This window comes from Anabrus simplex, chromosome 7, assembly GCF_040414725.1.
Source record: "Anabrus simplex isolate iqAnaSimp1 chromosome 7, ASM4041472v1, whole genome shotgun sequence".
Lineage (NCBI taxonomy): Eukaryota > Metazoa > Arthropoda > Insecta > Orthoptera > Tettigoniidae > Anabrus > Anabrus simplex.
Genome location: NC_090271.1, coordinates 128,830,245 through 128,846,943, shown reverse-complemented (window position 1 = coordinate 128,846,943; position 16,699 = coordinate 128,830,245). Strand labels below are relative to the sequence as shown.

The 16,699-nt window shown below is 37.5% G+C and overlaps 1 protein-coding gene across 1 annotated transcript in view; it reads right to left on the bottom strand.

Moving 5' to 3' along the window:
• Nucleotides 1–16,699, bottom strand: part of LOC136876966 (ubiquitin-associated domain-containing protein 2) — an 86,120-nt gene that overhangs the window by 10,529 nt on the left and 58,892 nt on the right. Inside the window, exons 6-7 of the mRNA XM_067150736.2 lie at nucleotides 7,110–7,334; nucleotides 5,252–5,357 (exon numbers count right to left, since the gene is read on the bottom strand). Coding sequence (XP_067006837.1) covers nucleotides 5,252–5,357; nucleotides 7,110–7,334 — 331 coding nt within the window. The remainder of the gene's footprint in view (nucleotides 1–5,251; nucleotides 5,358–7,109; nucleotides 7,335–16,699) is intronic.

Below are 16,699 nucleotides of genomic sequence, written 5' to 3'. Positions count from 1 at the left end.
AGGCATCGATAAGACCTAGGGACGTTCCGATATAATAAATATCGATATTTCATTCGATATCGACATGCCGATATTATCCTACTATCAAAACAAAATAGCGATATATCTCGATATCAAATTATTTCTTTTCCAAAATACAAGGATTTGTAATTATATTGAAGTTCTATAAAACGAGGATCTATTAACAATATGCAACTTGTTTGAAGCCATCAATAAATATTTGTTTGAATCTATATGTACATAATACTGAATGATTAAAATTTTTAATTTGTTTGTATATAATTCCCAATTTGATTGATTCCTTACTTTATAAGGTAAGGCGGCAGCTAAGAATTTAAGTCCGTTAAAATGTGCAGCATGCTTGAAGCCATCAACAATGATTTGATTTGTTCGAATCTGCTTCTATGTATCACTAAACGATTGGAAATTTTCATTTGATTTTATATCATTCTGAATCTGGTTTGCACGTAAATTTGAATGTTTCAACAAAACAGTTAACCAAGAGACGTAAGCGTGGTAAGACCTCTGTGGTGTAGTGGTTAGTGTGGTTAGCTGCCACCCTCGGAGGCCCGGGTTCGATCCCGGCTCTGCCACGAAATTTGAAAAGTGGTACGAGGGCTGGAACGGGGTCCACTCAGCCTCGGGAGGTCAAATGAGTAGAGGTGGGTTCGATTCCCACCTCAGCCATCCTCGAAGTGGTTTTTCGTGATTTCCCACTTCTCCTCCAGTCAAATGCCGGAATGGTACCTAACTTAAGGCCACGGCCGCTTCCTTCCCTCTTCCTTGTTTATCCTATCAATGCAATGATAAAACCATAAATACTTGCACGGTAGATGCTGCATCATATTCTTAACTATTTTCAGCCATTTCTACTAATTTACGAGGTTTATATGAACTTCATCAAGCATTACTGACACTACTTCTTTCACTCTATTTTACGTGTGTATTTATCTCTTAAAAAAGCTATTTATTCAGGATCTATGCCTCGACTGCTATCTTGTGGCTGCGGGTGAATGAAAATTTGTGTTATGGAAGTATAACCCTAGCAACCGTGCAGGCTAGTGGTTATCTGAAATTAGCAGCCGTTGATGGATAATTTCCATGGATAATTAAACCGCGAATTCCAGTAGCAAGATAAACTCAACCAACCAGTCGCGTGCACAGGCAGAATAAACCAATATTGATATACCGGTATATATGCATGAAGATTTATCTTGATGTCGCTACATAGAACGTATTATTTAATTGCGTTATGCCAGTGTGAAGTTAGATAAAGCAAAAGGAGGTGTAACACTCGTATATAAGCTAATGCTGAAATTGTAATGCCCAAGTATAAGATGATAAGGTTATAATACTCTTACATGATTGAATTCTGGGATCGTAATGTTGATATGTAAGTGTAGGCTAAGATGGTAAGGCAGATAATTATTAATTGCGATGAGATGTCGGCCACAATTGTCCTATCGATTATCGTTACGTTTCGGATGTCATATTCAAAATTTATGTCAATCATTAGGATTTTTAGTTGGTATGACGGTGACGTGTTTGGGGCGTGCATAAGGCTTACCACGCGTACAGCTTCGAGGATATATGACATGATATTAATAAGTTAGATGTTTACTTTCTGGACATGGTAGTTTAGTAGATGTAGTAGAGATGTCGTATGTGGTTTTATTAACATTTGAGTGTATATATTCTTGTCCTTATGTATATTATCTTTGATTATTTATTTTATGCAGTAGCATTAAAGTAACATGATCCTCGAAGGTATGCGCGAGAATGGACGTGTAATTATTGTCGCGTTAAGGCGAACCTCATCAGGACGTATGAGTTAGTTAATGTGGTGATGACTATTCATTTCAATTAGGTTAGGCATCACATATAAAAAGACATTATCAGCTGAATTTGACATGAACGAGATTCTCCTATTGAAAATCAGACATCAAATCAAAACTGAAGGAATAAGAGTACCTAAAACTTGTGGAATAAAAGAAAGAGTACGGTCATAATGGTAATTTTCCAGGTTTAGGCACGTTAATGAATAAATATAGATTCAGGTTCGGAATTTCAAATAGCTTTTTAAAATGAGGAGTGATCAATTTGAAATCACTGCATTATGTTGAATCGGGTATAAATTAATTAAATTACGACAGCCGTTTTATGTCATTACCAATTTGTTTTTTTCAGTAATATTTAAAATCTGGGTTATACTTTGGTTTCGTCTTAACTAGTACGATCATTTAAATTAATAAATATAATCCGATCCAGAATATCTCCATCTTTTCATTATAAAATAGATATACATGGCATTACTTATGAAATTAATTCAAATTTCAAGATCATATTTGGTATAATCAATTTTAATTCAAGACAAGGTCCCGATTGTTACAAGCATGTCATAAATTATGAAAATAGGTGATGCAAACATAACAGCGATTGGCTTAAAAAAACTAAATATAGAAATTTGATAATAAGCCGCCCGATAGGATTCCGAATCCAATTTTCCACCGTTGATTCACCGGAACATATTAGCTAGCTGAGGCACATACAAAGTCCTGTGACCCTATGAAATAGCCCCACAACAATAAAAGAGCCCGTTAAGACCCTGGGTGTAGAGTGCTCCCAATGCTAATCTACGGGGCAATGCCGCGGAAGGGGCGGAGGGTCCAATAGATTCACTATAAATAACACAGTCTTCAAGAATCACATATGGCACATCTACACGTGGCCTTTGCCTGAGGGTCAATATAAAAATCAGATTGACTACATCCTGACATTGTTTCAAAATTTGGAGGCAAAAAATTTATGGTGAGGGTTTTATTTGTATTATGGTTGGTAATACGCTCCTGCGTTACCTGGTTTTCGATGCTGGTGTTAGTTCACCGTTAGTGAGATGATAAACGCCTCGCAACTGACAGGAAACAAATGCACGAACTATTATGAATATGTATGAATCTGAATGAAGTTGCTACAATAGGAAAGGTGCATAACACTGTGTGGGTCATAAGTCGTAATGCGTCAACTGATATGAATCATGTATTCAAGATAGCAACAAAAGGTTCTCACTATAGCTCCTCCACGGCCAAAGACAAGCTGCGGAAATGAAAACTGCAGGAAGAAAATACGATGTGGGCGAGAGTTGTATTCGTGGCTGGCGAGAAAGAAGATTACAGCTCCAAACGAGTTGTAATCGCTGGACAATTCGTGCACAAAACGTAAAGTTTTCCAGCACTGAAGGAAGATTATGTGTGTATATCAAAGAAAGGAGACAATTCAAAAGTGTTGTTATGAGTGAAATGCACAAACTTAAAATCTATCGACTGGAAAAGAACAAGGTGTAATGGGATTCAAAGCCAGCCATGGATGCCTTTTGAGAGTTTATGTTTTCCAAGAAAAATTACCATTGTGCAGCATCTTGCAGCAGATTATGAAGACAAAATTACAAATTTCCAGAAATGTGATAAATTAGTGAAAAACCCCCTTATATTTTCACAAATAGGCAATGTGGGCAAAACACCAATTTTTTAAAATGCTACTTGATTATACCATGAATTAAAAAGGTGCATCCAACATTATGGTTAGAAATTGCGGGAATGAGAAACAAAAATGTACTGTTACGCTTTGTGTAACTGCAAATGGAAGAAAACTGCCCCCTATGTCCTATTTAAACAGAAAACAATTCTATGTGGAAGGCGTCATCAAAAGTGCAACATATAGGGTGGGTGGATACATAACCGAGTAGCAGAATGGGTGAAGCAGGTTTGCCAATGGCATGCTGGAGTATTAAGAAATCTCAAAAATATGCTCATTTAAGATAATTTTTGTGGGCACACTACTCAAGAAGTGCAAAATGTCTTGAGTACAGTAAGGGGCAGAATGGGCCTGTTAAGTCCTGGAGGTCTAACATGCATTCTCCAATCCCTTGATGTATGCAATAACCGGTCTTTTACGGTGGCAGTGAAACGACTGTACACCCATTGGATGGCAGACAAAGCACACAAATTTAAGCCTGTTGGTAAAATCAAGTGTCCAGAAGTGAGGCAGATTTGCAAGTGGATAAAACATGCTCGGGATTCTATTCCTCTGCAACTGGTGGACAAGAATTTTAAGAAACATGGCATCTCTAATTCACTGGACAGAACTGAGGACGATGTGCTGAGGGAGGATGATTGCAATGACGAGGAGGACTGCAATTCTGCCAGTCATGACAAAAGCGAAGAAGATTACAGGTAAGGGAGCATGTAATTACTGGTATCAATGTACAGTAAAACCTCGTTAATTCGAAGTCGTTGGGACTAAAAAATCGGACTTCGAATTACGTGATTTCGAATTAACCGTCATTTCGCAATTCAGAAGTACCAACCCTTGCCGCGTTACAAAATATTCTAAGGCCCGTTCCTGCATGCAGTTAACCTTGATTCACAGTTTATACCTTTCAAATGTCATGAAAAAATATCTATTTCCAAAATGTATCTAAGAAGGTGCATTTACAGTATTCAAATAATGCACATGGATATCTCACTGGCAAACATAACCTCACGCAACGGGAAAAAAAAGAAAGGAAAAAAAAAAAAAAAAAGGCCCGATTCCCGATTCAAAGACAAGGAGAAATCTATGCTGGCTCCCATGTGCAAGTGCTTTATTCATTGGATTACTATACTGTATGCATTTTAGATGCCTTGAACCCGATGCCCTTAAAAATCGAACTTTCCTATGACTATCCTTGTACAATTTCCTGCCATGGCACTTCTCTCGTACTTCAGAAACCTCCAAGTATCTGCAAACCTATCTAGGAAATGCCAATTTTGTCAGCTTCATTGTCCGTATTGATAATTTAAGAACACAAGTATAAAGGAAGAGTTTTCCACCTAATCAATACTTTTTTACAAAATGTTTAAAATTATCTACATTAAAACAGTACCGGTTTCATAAAAAAGTATTGATTAGGTGGAAAACCCATCCTTCATAGTTGTGAGCTGAGGGACGTCACTTTAAGCCTATCCCTTAATGCCAGGTAAGAATTTCATCTCTTAGTTTTGCAAGAAATAGTTTTCTATGTCCGACACTGAGTAGAGCACAGGTACAGCACAGCACAAGTGTCAATGTGGTTAACTTTCTGTGGCTTGTTTGGTGCTGCTGTAAAGTTATAAGAAAGAAACTTGAATTTTAATTTACATGGTTTCATTCCAATCTAAAAAACAGAAAAAAAATCTGACAGCAAAATAAATGCAAATTTAAAAAAAATGTATACCTTCTGGAACCCTCCTCCTGTTTCGGAAAAATCCTCCAAACATTCCATTTTCATTAGGAAAATAGTTGTCAGGACCAACCAAGGTTTCAGCAAAGCCTTGTCCTTGCTAAAAATAGAAAGAATGAAACGTTCAGCTATTTTGATACCGTCTGATTATATAAGATGAAGTTTATAACAACTGGAAGAGGAAGAGGAGACGTGATTTCGAGACTGATAATTAATCTGTTTTGTTCCTTAAAAAAACCATTAACACCACCAAAGAGGAAGAGTAAGTATGAGGTAGGGTTGCCAGATATTTTTAATAGAAAATAGTGAAATTCCCAGATTTTTTGCCAAAAATTTGAGAACATTTTTTCTTAGTATTTGAAATTCCTCATACACTTTAACTGAAAGAAGGTTGGTTGTGCTTTGAAAGAAATTCTTTTATGAAAAATTAATTAATAAACAGACCTACTCTTATCACAAATTTGTATTGTATTTTTAATTTTAGACTATAAGATTATCAATATCACATTCAAAATTTTGTTTTACTGAATGTTCGAAAAACATGAACATGATCAAACAAAATCAACATACTGAGACAAATCTGAAACCACAAAGCAATCAACTCTTCCAACGTATGAATATTTGGACTTCTGCTTTCTCTTTCAGTTGTCATTCAACTATTCTAAGGCAAAACTCTAAAAGAATTCAATTATATTAGGTCCACCTATTCAATACATTTCTGCCATTTACTAAATGGAGTGTTTAAAAGTTACATACTCATTTAAAATGCCTTGGACATGTTTTGACTTGGCTTAGAGGTCATCAGCAAAATAACAAAGACAGACATACGACAAAAACAGTGATACATAAAAATTCGAGATAAAACACAGTCAACAAATGCATTGAGAGTTATGTTAAAATGTACAAAGCTTCAATATTACAAATATATTCAACAAGTACAATGGAAAACTGTTGCCTGTTACCTATTTGCCTGATCTTGCTCCTTTGACTCTCTTGCCTGGAAATGTTTTTGCTGAGAGGGCAGCATTTTAACTCCAAAACAGAGATTTGAACTGTAATGTTTCAATGTCAGTAGAACTTGATAATCACAGGGATTGCTGGTGTTACCGTATACAAGCTCAACATGACTACTTCAAAGGTGATTAAATATTAAGAGTTCAATATTTTATTCTTCAAATATCGGAAATCTTTGATACTAACTGGTGTTTCTCAAAGAAATACAGTATTTAAATAAAATTAGTTTAACATTTTTTTAAAAATAGAATTTGTTTTACATCACCACACTGACACAGATGGGTCTTATGACGACGATGGAATAGGAAAGGCCTAGGAAGGAAGCAGCTGTGGCCTTAATTAAGGTACAGCTCCAGCATTTGCCTGGTATGAAAATGGGAAACCACGGGAAACCATCTTCAGGGCTGCTGACAGTGGGGTTCAAACCCACTATCTCCTAGATGCAAACTCACAATTGCGCGTACCTAACCGCACAGCCAACTCGCCTGGTACAAACTTAAAAGAAGACAATGAATATGAAACAAACCCAAATTTCTTAATCAAATGTTTTTTTTTTTTTTTTTTTGCAAATAAGAAACCAAAGAAAAGAATGGAAGTTGTAATAATAATAATAATAACAAAAACAACTCTTATCAGAAATCTTACAGTTTTAACCTTCCTTTATAAACTAGCATTTCCACTCTGTTAAGCTGTACCACATAAGGTACAGCACATTTTATAAAAATATTTAAATAGTGAAAATCTGGAGGAAAATAATAAGAACAAATAACAGTCAAAGAGGCAGAAAACATTTCAGTTAAAATTGGAATGTAGACCGTACACACAAGGAGACACTTGCCTGTCTACGGACATCTCGAGCTCTATTCAGTAGAACCTGTTGTTCTAACAATTCAAGCTGCTGTGCTCGTTGAATTTCAAGAGTAGCACCAATAGCACCCTCCTGAGGAGCACCAGAGCGTAAAAGCCACCCCACAGACATGTTGCTTAGACGAGCTAACCACTTAGGGATTAAAAACCAGCGTTGAACATACAAAACGTTGTATCGATACACAAGTCCAGCCACCTAAAACAAAAGAAAGATAATTTAACAGAGAATTATCATTAACTTCACAACAGATATGATATACTGCATATTAAACTTTAGCAATACAGAATGAAGATGCTGATGGATGCTTTTACTCAGCAGTGAAGAATGAAGGTCTAACAGAAACATTATCACCAGCTGACCAATGCTTTCTCTGCCATTGTTTTTATTATGATTTTTTTCTTTTTTTACAATTAGCTTTACGTCTCACTGACACAGATAGGTCTTATGGCGACGATGGGATAGGAAAGAATCTTGGAGTGGGAAGGAAGGGGCTTTGGCCTTAAGTAAGATACATCTCCTGGATGCAAGCTCACAGCTGCGCATGGCCAACTCACTCAGTCAGTCAAAAATAACCAATCATAATTTATATATAAGCAATTGTATGTGTTGTTATTCCTGTAATGAAGAAGCCTTAAAAGGGAGAAAGAACTAAGAAAACACAAGAAAGAAATGAGCATATAGTTCTATTAACCATTTCCCTTCTAATTTATATTTCCAGTTCTCTGATTTATTTAAGTCAAAATGACTTCCTTCATCACAGTCATTATTTTCACAGGAAAAAATAATATTTACAAAGCTGAAAAAATTTATGTTACACAGACCATTTCTCAGTACTTATGGCCTATATTTGACTAATGATGATGGTGTACAACTTAAAGCAGAAGTCAACATGTAAACAGTATTTTCAGTCAACTGAACCTCATCATTATTTTCAGGAGATAGTGGGTTCGAACCCAACTGTAGGTAGCCCTGAAAATGGTTTTCTGTGGTTTCCCATTTTCATACCAGGCAAACGCTGGGGCTGTACCTTAATTAACACCACAGCTGCTTTCTTCCCACTCCTAGCCCTTTCCTATACCATGTCGATGCGATGTAAAGTTGTTAGTGTGCTAATGTCAGAGTTTTACACCAGAAGAAGAAGACTATTCAGACCACTAATCTCAAAGTTCAGATTCCAGGGCTTGATAATTTTCACTCTCATTTAAAAAACTGTACACTGGCAACTAGCATGAAGTTGTCATCTAATTCATTCAAGTGCCTACACACATTTGGGCTTGAGAATACAAAATAAAATAGATATCACACTAGCAAGGATCAAAACGAATAGTACGATAAACAACAGACCACATAGGCAATATTTACATCGGTAGTAAACACACCTGGACTGGTGCTTGAAACCAGAGTGCTTTCCTTACGTAATAAGATGAGCTAAAAAAAAAATTACTCAAAGGAAAGATTTCATAGGAAAACAAAAGATACCATATCTGCAAACTTATCTGTGTGCTAAGAGTTCCAAAAAGACACATTCGATGGGAGGAAAATGCATATTAGAACCTTGTTGGTGTAGAGTCGCTTAGGACCTGCTACATAGTTAAGGACTGGTCAACACAATGTCGACATAGGACCAGAAATGGTTAATAATTGATTTGTTCAGAAGGGAGGCATATTTTCCAGAGTTGACTTCGTTAATGTAACTAAAACTTTTTAGGCTGTCGGAAACACTAATTATAACATTATAGCATACCTGTAAAAAAATACACACTATTAAACAAAGATTAACAGGTTTCGTTTTATAACAACATCCTCAGATTCTATCAAATCATGCGCATATACGTACAATATTGTTTACGTTGCGCAAACTTGCCAATGATTGAGAGTTGGCGATATTAGGAACAAGTAATAACAAATAATGATTGTAGTAGTCCTCAACTGTCACCTTGCGAACTTATGGGAACGTTTCTGTACTTATCTAATCAATCATCTGTTACCTTCAACAACTGTGCTGTATTGTTTTGAAAGTATTGAGACACCCATCGCTGAACCTTCTGCTTCTACCACTAGTGTATGGATCTCCAGTGTCTACCAAATTCAATCTGTTACATTTGATCCCACTACATGTGACAGTTTATACCTTGTGCAGTATTTGTCATCTTCATCAAGACTATCCTATGTCAGTGACCAAGTTAGCTTCTTGTATCCAAGATCGCAGGGAGGATCCCAGCTGAGGTCTATGGATTTTTGAAGACAAGGAAAATCCATAACAGACCCTGTTAATGTAGACATGTAAATGAACACCCGTGAACAGATGAGGTGTTTATTGAACTAAATTTTTGCAGCGTTCTAATAAGTCTGCTCAGAGTTTTGTTTCTGTGGACAGGGGTGCTGACAACAGTTAACAACAGTGGTGCAACCTGTTCATAAGAATGGAACACTGAAATCGATACTCAACTTCTGGGTGGCATCAACACAAAAGAATGATGAACCAGTGTGTCACATACCAGTAGATTTCAGAACAATAGAGGAATGACATGTTAAAAAAGGAAAGTTATCGAACTCCCTAGCTACTTCCTGCCAGTATACAGGCAGGCTGTTTTACTCAGAAAGGTAACTCCCATAGCTCATGCAGCACACAACAGTAATGCCATTTATCAGAGTGGTAGCAGAAAAGAAAGTGCATAACAAAAAGCGATAGTGTAATGTTATTGTTGATCAGATTTATGGGCTTTCGATATTTTAGACCTTCCATTTAGTTTTCTTGCGACTATGATATTAGGGCATCAAACGTAAAGGGAGTCCTTTCTTGATTCCCTCTTGCCTTATTCTTGAAGTGATTGTTCCTTCACTTTTTTTTCTTCTCATTTTGGCAAGCATCTTTACAATTTTCCTTGTTGACATGGGCCGATGACCACGCAGTTTTCACTTGAAAATAATCGTGGCAAAAACAACCACCATCGCCAGTTAACATGATTGAACAATATTTCCATGTTAGTGATGCTTGGCTTTGACATGGACAATGCTAGCAACCCTATGAACAACACTTCCACATCACTCATGACAGGGACTGGCTGCATAAGGATTGGTGTTACTAGCATTGCTCATACCTCAGTTACGTCCATGTTATTAAATAATTAAAACTTTTATCAGTCAATTTTTATTCATTTGTACTTCACAACCCATTTTAGAGCACATACTCTGGAGAAATACCATGTCCATGTGAAGGTGAAGGTCTAAAATATTGAAAACCCATAAAACTGTTCATCGCTGTCTGTGGCCGAATCATTCCAGACCTGGAACTTGGCATTGTTAGAACTCTAGTGCAGTACTGTTCGTGAAAAGTGAGAAACTGTGCCTTTTTCATTTCATTTAGCATTTCATATGATAACATTGCTTTCAACTGTGTCACTACTACTCAGTTATTATTGGATTCTGATAAGAAAACTGACGTTATTGTAATTACATACAGTTCAGTTTAATATTTGTATTTATTACAGCATCATTGAGTGAATTTTAATGAAACTTTGTATTTCAGTTTAGAATAAGGTCAAGTAGGATCTTAGCTACAAGTTCTTCAAAAATTTCCAGCAGAAGGGGTGCTTCAGGGGGGCCTAAAGCATAAAACTATGCATTTCCCTTACAGTTAGTCTTATACGAAAATAGCACGTGGGAATTTTTGTTCTATACCTTTCTCCGATACAGTAAAGAATAAGGGAAATATCAGTGGCAGTCATGTGAAAGTGTAAATCAAAGAGCAAGTAACTACAGTAACCCTATAGACTTTAAAGAGAGTTGTTATGGAGATCGTTCCAGCAACGTTTCAAAGGCTTTGTACATCTGTCAGTACTTTCTAAATATTAACCTGATACTTGGCTTTTTTACACCGGGAAGAAGAGATCAAATCATGATCAGAAATACTACAAAAAAACAAAAGGGCCACAGAGAGCAAGGATGCAAGTAAGTCATGAGAAACCACTGACAAAGGCATGCCCACTTACGTGCCTCAAAATCTGGAGAACAATGTGAAGGGTGGGCAAAAATATAATCATGCACATGCCAAGTGATGGTCTCGTCAACAACAGGTACTACAGCTAGTCTTAGATAAAATTAACATTTCATAAGCAGTAATGAGAATTCCAAGGGCAAATTTAGTCCTCCAATACAATACCACTCAGGAGGTATCGTGCCCCAAAGTTGTTCTAAGAAACAGTAGTTTGATCACAAGGAATATAAATCAATTGCAGGCATCAACCCCAAACAAGATGAAAGGATCAGTCCTAAGTCCTATACCTACACTGAACCACTGATGACAAACTCCATGTATTGCAGCATGTTATCCACAAGGTCATTAATTCCTGAGTGATGCACTCCACTCTAACAGTGCGAGTCTCATTTCATTAATGGTGCCAAAATTTTGACATCTGACATTTTTCAGAAGTATATTCCATAGGTGTTCAATGGGATCAAGGTCCGAGTTACATGCTAGTCAGTTCAGAGATATCATCTCAACATTCTGACACACTACAAGTGACATGAGGGTGGATAGTTGCGGATCAGTCAGAAGTTTTTGCCGATAAATGGAGCAAACACTCTTAACGCCACCTCAATGTATCTTTTTTTTTTTTTGCTAGTTGCTTTACGTTGCACCGACACAGTAGGTCTTATGGCGACGATGGGGCAGGAAAGGGCTAGGAGTGGGAAGGAAGCGGCCGTGGCCTTAAGGTACAGCCCCAGCATTTGCTTGGTGTAAAAATGGGAAACCACGGAAAACCATTTTCAGGGCTGCCGACAGTGGGATTCGAACCTACTATCTCCCGAATACTGGATACCGGCCGCACTTAAGCGACTGCAGCTATCGAGCTCGGTCCTCAATGTATCAGTCTGCATTCAAAGCACCTCCATCAATGACTATGAACTCCATTAATGATTCAAAACTGATGTCGTCCAAAACAAAGACAGCCACCTCCAAACAGCATCCTTTCTGGGATATTGCAGGGTGAATATTACTCTCCAGTCCTCCTCCATATTCTCTTCACCACCAGATGACTGGAGACAAAATTGTGGCTCATCTCTGAAGAGCACCATTGACCACTGGTCCACCATCCAGTACACCAACCTCGTAGTGCACATCCCAGGCTCATACAAAGATTTTAAATGTAAAGGAAAAAGGATCATTCAGTTTTGGGAGGTCAACTAAGGAGTGTCCGATATGAAAGGCTGTGGACTTGATCAGATGGGCCAAGAAATTCACTTACCACATGATGCTACCATATTTCTCCAAATCCAAGACTTTTTTCTGAGAATCTTATGTGAATAATCAAGGATCGTCTTGCATTCGTGACCTAACAGTAATGAACACCACTGGCAGCTACCAAATCTCGGCAGGCAAAATGCAGAATGAGATAAGTTTGACATTATAATAAGTTAATTTTTGTAGCTTTTTCACGCAATGTAGATTGTGTATTCTTGGATTAGAATGTGATGTGTTGTAATATTTTCGAGATAGGTTCAATATATGATACTTTCTCATGAGTAATCTTACAGTGTGATGAATTTATAAAGGTTACCAGGTAGTCTTCATAAAAGTTAAAACTATATCAAAACTAGGGAAGCGACTGTATGATATGATAGTGAATTTCCTATAACAACAGTCCGTTATTATAAATCATGCCATAACGAAGACAAAATGTTTTGAGAAGAGGATGCTGTAGGTAATGTTACGTATACTGGGGGTGTTGTTTATATGGAGATAGATTGTTTATTGCCATAATTGAAGCAGTTGAGGTTAAATATGGATAAAAAAATTATATATATATGGAATACTGAATTGTGCGTCAATAGGAGTTAAATAAAATATATATTTAAATGTGTTTCATTGGATATATGAAATTAAATAAGTGAATAGGAATATGCAATGATATTATACGGTGATATGAAGGAAAGGTTGAATAAATAATGATAATGCTGCGATGATATACATTAAATGAAGGAAATGGTGATAAAGGAGAATTTATTGACACAGACATGGATCTATAATATGTTACTGAGGCAAAAACGATACTTATATGGTGAATTATCCATATTATGATACATGGCAGCATAAATCTGATACTCGAGGAACACCGATGGGGTATTATATTAAAAAATAAGTCCTGATACCTACAATTATTCGATTTAAGGTACGTTTCAATGACAGATTCTTACTCATCATCATCATCATCATCAGTTTTCCACTCCAGTTGCCCGGGTGTGGTTTACGAGCACTCTCCACTTCTGTCTGTCCATGTACCACTCTTCTCTCAAGACTACATCCCAGCTGACTCCCCTTGTTCCTATGTCCTCTTTCACTTGGTCCAGCCATCTCTTCCTAGGTCTTCCTACCGGTCGTTTTCCGGCCCCGACTGTGTGTAGCCATTGTTTTGCTGTCCTTCCATCGTCCAATCGTTTGACATGGCCAAACCATTTCAAACGGGCCCTTACTCTTACCTTGTAGTAATTGGTTATAACAAGTAATGGCAGATAGTTATTGACACATATATATAGTCACTAAAATGTCGTCAGAAACATTTTATGGCAGAATAACTTAGGATTTTCATCTATAATATTTCCTATACTTGATATTAATTGAATTTCACGATTATTCATTTTCCACGTAGCATTGATATTAATGCAATACTGTTAGATAATAATTAGTTATTAATTCTTTATCCATCATATTCATTTATTTTTTCTCTTGAATAAATAATGGTTTGTAGGATAAACCTTGAAGTTATTTATAGATAGTTGGTATAGTATGTAAGTTTGGATTAAGGCAATTACATCGTGGATATTCATCGTTACATTCGAATATTGGTGGAGACGTGGCAATTACATCGTGGATATTCGTTACATTCGAATATTGGTGGAGACGCCCATCAAATGCGTTTTGAACCAAGGCATGAGTAATCGTATTTCTCTTATATTTGGATCCACGTAAAAAAAAAGGAAAAAAAAATTTTTTTAAATATTTAACGGTTACCCTGAAATGCTTACCGAACCTAGTCGTGGATTTCTTCGACGCCAAGCATCCTGGATGTGGGAGATGGCGCAACGGTAATCACTCTCCTTCCCTTCAACCCCCCCCCACACACACACACACACCAACTCGACCTTCAACGACTGCATCTTTATCAGGCCTATAGGATACACATTGCCCGCGCCGCGATCCTGTCTCCTGCCAAGCAGAATGTCATTCTTTCTTCACTACTCCCCGAGAACCAGTGACGTTACGCAGAGGCACTGTATAACCGGTTACCGCGGGAGTTTTACCTGGAGATGGCGCAACGGTAATCACTCTCCTTCCCTTCAACCCCCCCCCCCCACACACACACACACACACACACACACACACACACACACACCAACTCGACCTTCAACGACTGCATCTTTATCATGCCTATAGGATACATTGCCCGCGCCGCGATCCTGTCTCCTGCCAAGCAGAATGTCATTCTTTCTTCACTACTCCCCGAGAACCAGCGAGAAGCTACATAGGGAGAAGCTATTCTTATTCTGCATATGTCTAACTTAGGAAAACTTGAAGAAAATGCAAAGACTTTTGCAGATTATTATTACAATGAAAGACATTATCATCTACAAGACCATATAATTAATTTAAATGATTCCTACCTATGCAAATTTATAAATATTCGTTTATTTAATGTCAGACAATTTTAAAAAGGCTTACATTTAAATAATTCAAGAATGATTTTCAGAAGTAATTTATTAATTTTGAGATTTTTCAAATGAGACTTTAACAAACTTCTTTATCCATCATATTCATTTATTTTTTCTCTTGAATAAATAATGGTTTGTAGGATAAACCTTGAAGTTATTTATAGATAGTTGGTATAGTATGTAAGTTTGGATTAAGGCAATTACATCGTGGATATTCATCGTTACATTCGAATATTGGTGGAGACGTCCATCAAATGCGTTTTGAACCAAGGCATGAGTAATCGTATTTATCTTATATTTGGATCCACGTAAATTAAAAAAAAAAAAAAATTTTTTTAAAATATTTAACGGTTACCCTGAGATGCTTACCGAACCTAGTCGTGGATTTCTTCGACGCCAAGCATCCTGGATGTGGGAGATGGCGCAACGGTAATCACTCTCCTTCCCTTCAACCCCCCCCCCCCCCCCCCACACACACCAACTCGACCTTCAACGACTGCATCTTTATCAGGCCTATAGGATACATTGCCCGCGCCGCGATCATCCTGTCTCCTGCCAAGCAGAATGTCATTCTTTCTTCACTACTCCCCGAGAACCAGTGACGTTACGCAGAGGCACTGTATAACCGGTTACCGCGGGAGTTTTACCTGGATCTGAGGGTTGGTTCGAGGCGCACTCAGCCTACGTGATTACAATTGAGGAGCTATCTAATGGTGAGATGGCGGCCCCGGTCTAGAGAGCCAAGAATAATGGCCGTGAGGATTCATCGTGCTGACCACGCAACACCTCGTAATCTGCAGGTCTTTGGACTGAGCAGCGGTTGCTTGGCCAAGACCCTTCGGGGCTATTGCACCATAGATTTTTTTTAAAAAAGGAATATTTTCCTGAGGTTGTATTGTATTGTTGTATTGTAGAGACGTGGAACAGGTATTGCTGGCAAATTTTTAACAGGTTCTCTTCGATATTATGCCAATTTTAATTTAATGGTTATAAAACTTGTGGAAATAAAGAATAATTGTGCAGCCACAACAAAATACGGCATAACTGAAGCCAAAATCCGGCATTGGCATGATGACCAAGATAGTCTAAAAGTGCATACTGTACAAGAAAGGCATGCAGCATACATGATTTCACAAAGCACTTTTTTAAGCCTGATTAACATTTTTTGAAGGGAAAAGTGGGGGTCATCTTGCATTCAGGGTTGTCTTGGGTCTGGAGAAATACACTAGCTATTTGATTGGACTTGTATTGGTACGCAAAGGTCCTTAATGGGTTGCATGGGCCATAGTTTTGGGCTTAGTTTTCACTGTCCTTCCTGTACCCTTACTTGTACAGTGCAATCCTCAGTCAAATAGCCAGTTATTCCCTGTGCTGTGTCTAGGAGAATGGTTTATGCTATAGTCACCTGACCCATGTAACCTGCATTATGACGTCAGGGTCTTGGCTAGTCTGCAGTAAGCTTCCATACAGCAATAATTGTTCAGGCTTCTGAATTAAGTGTTGAACAGCATATTTTTGTATGCTGTACATCTTTAGAGAACAAATCTGCTATAATTTATCAACAAGAACTTCTGACTGACTGATCCACGACAATGCCCGCCCTTATGTTGCTCAAAGCGTGTCAGGATTTATTTGCAACACAGAGAGAGAGGATTATTATTATAATAATTATTATTATTAATAACTTTATTGGCCACATTGGACCACTTGAGTCTCCCATGTACACTTTTTCTTTGAAGGTTGTACTGTTTGATTCTTCTTATCTGCCCAGTACTTCTTCATTTGTTCTGATCGTAGTGTTCTTAATTCCTCTGAAATCCCTACCGGCCTGCTGAGCATCATTTCAGTTG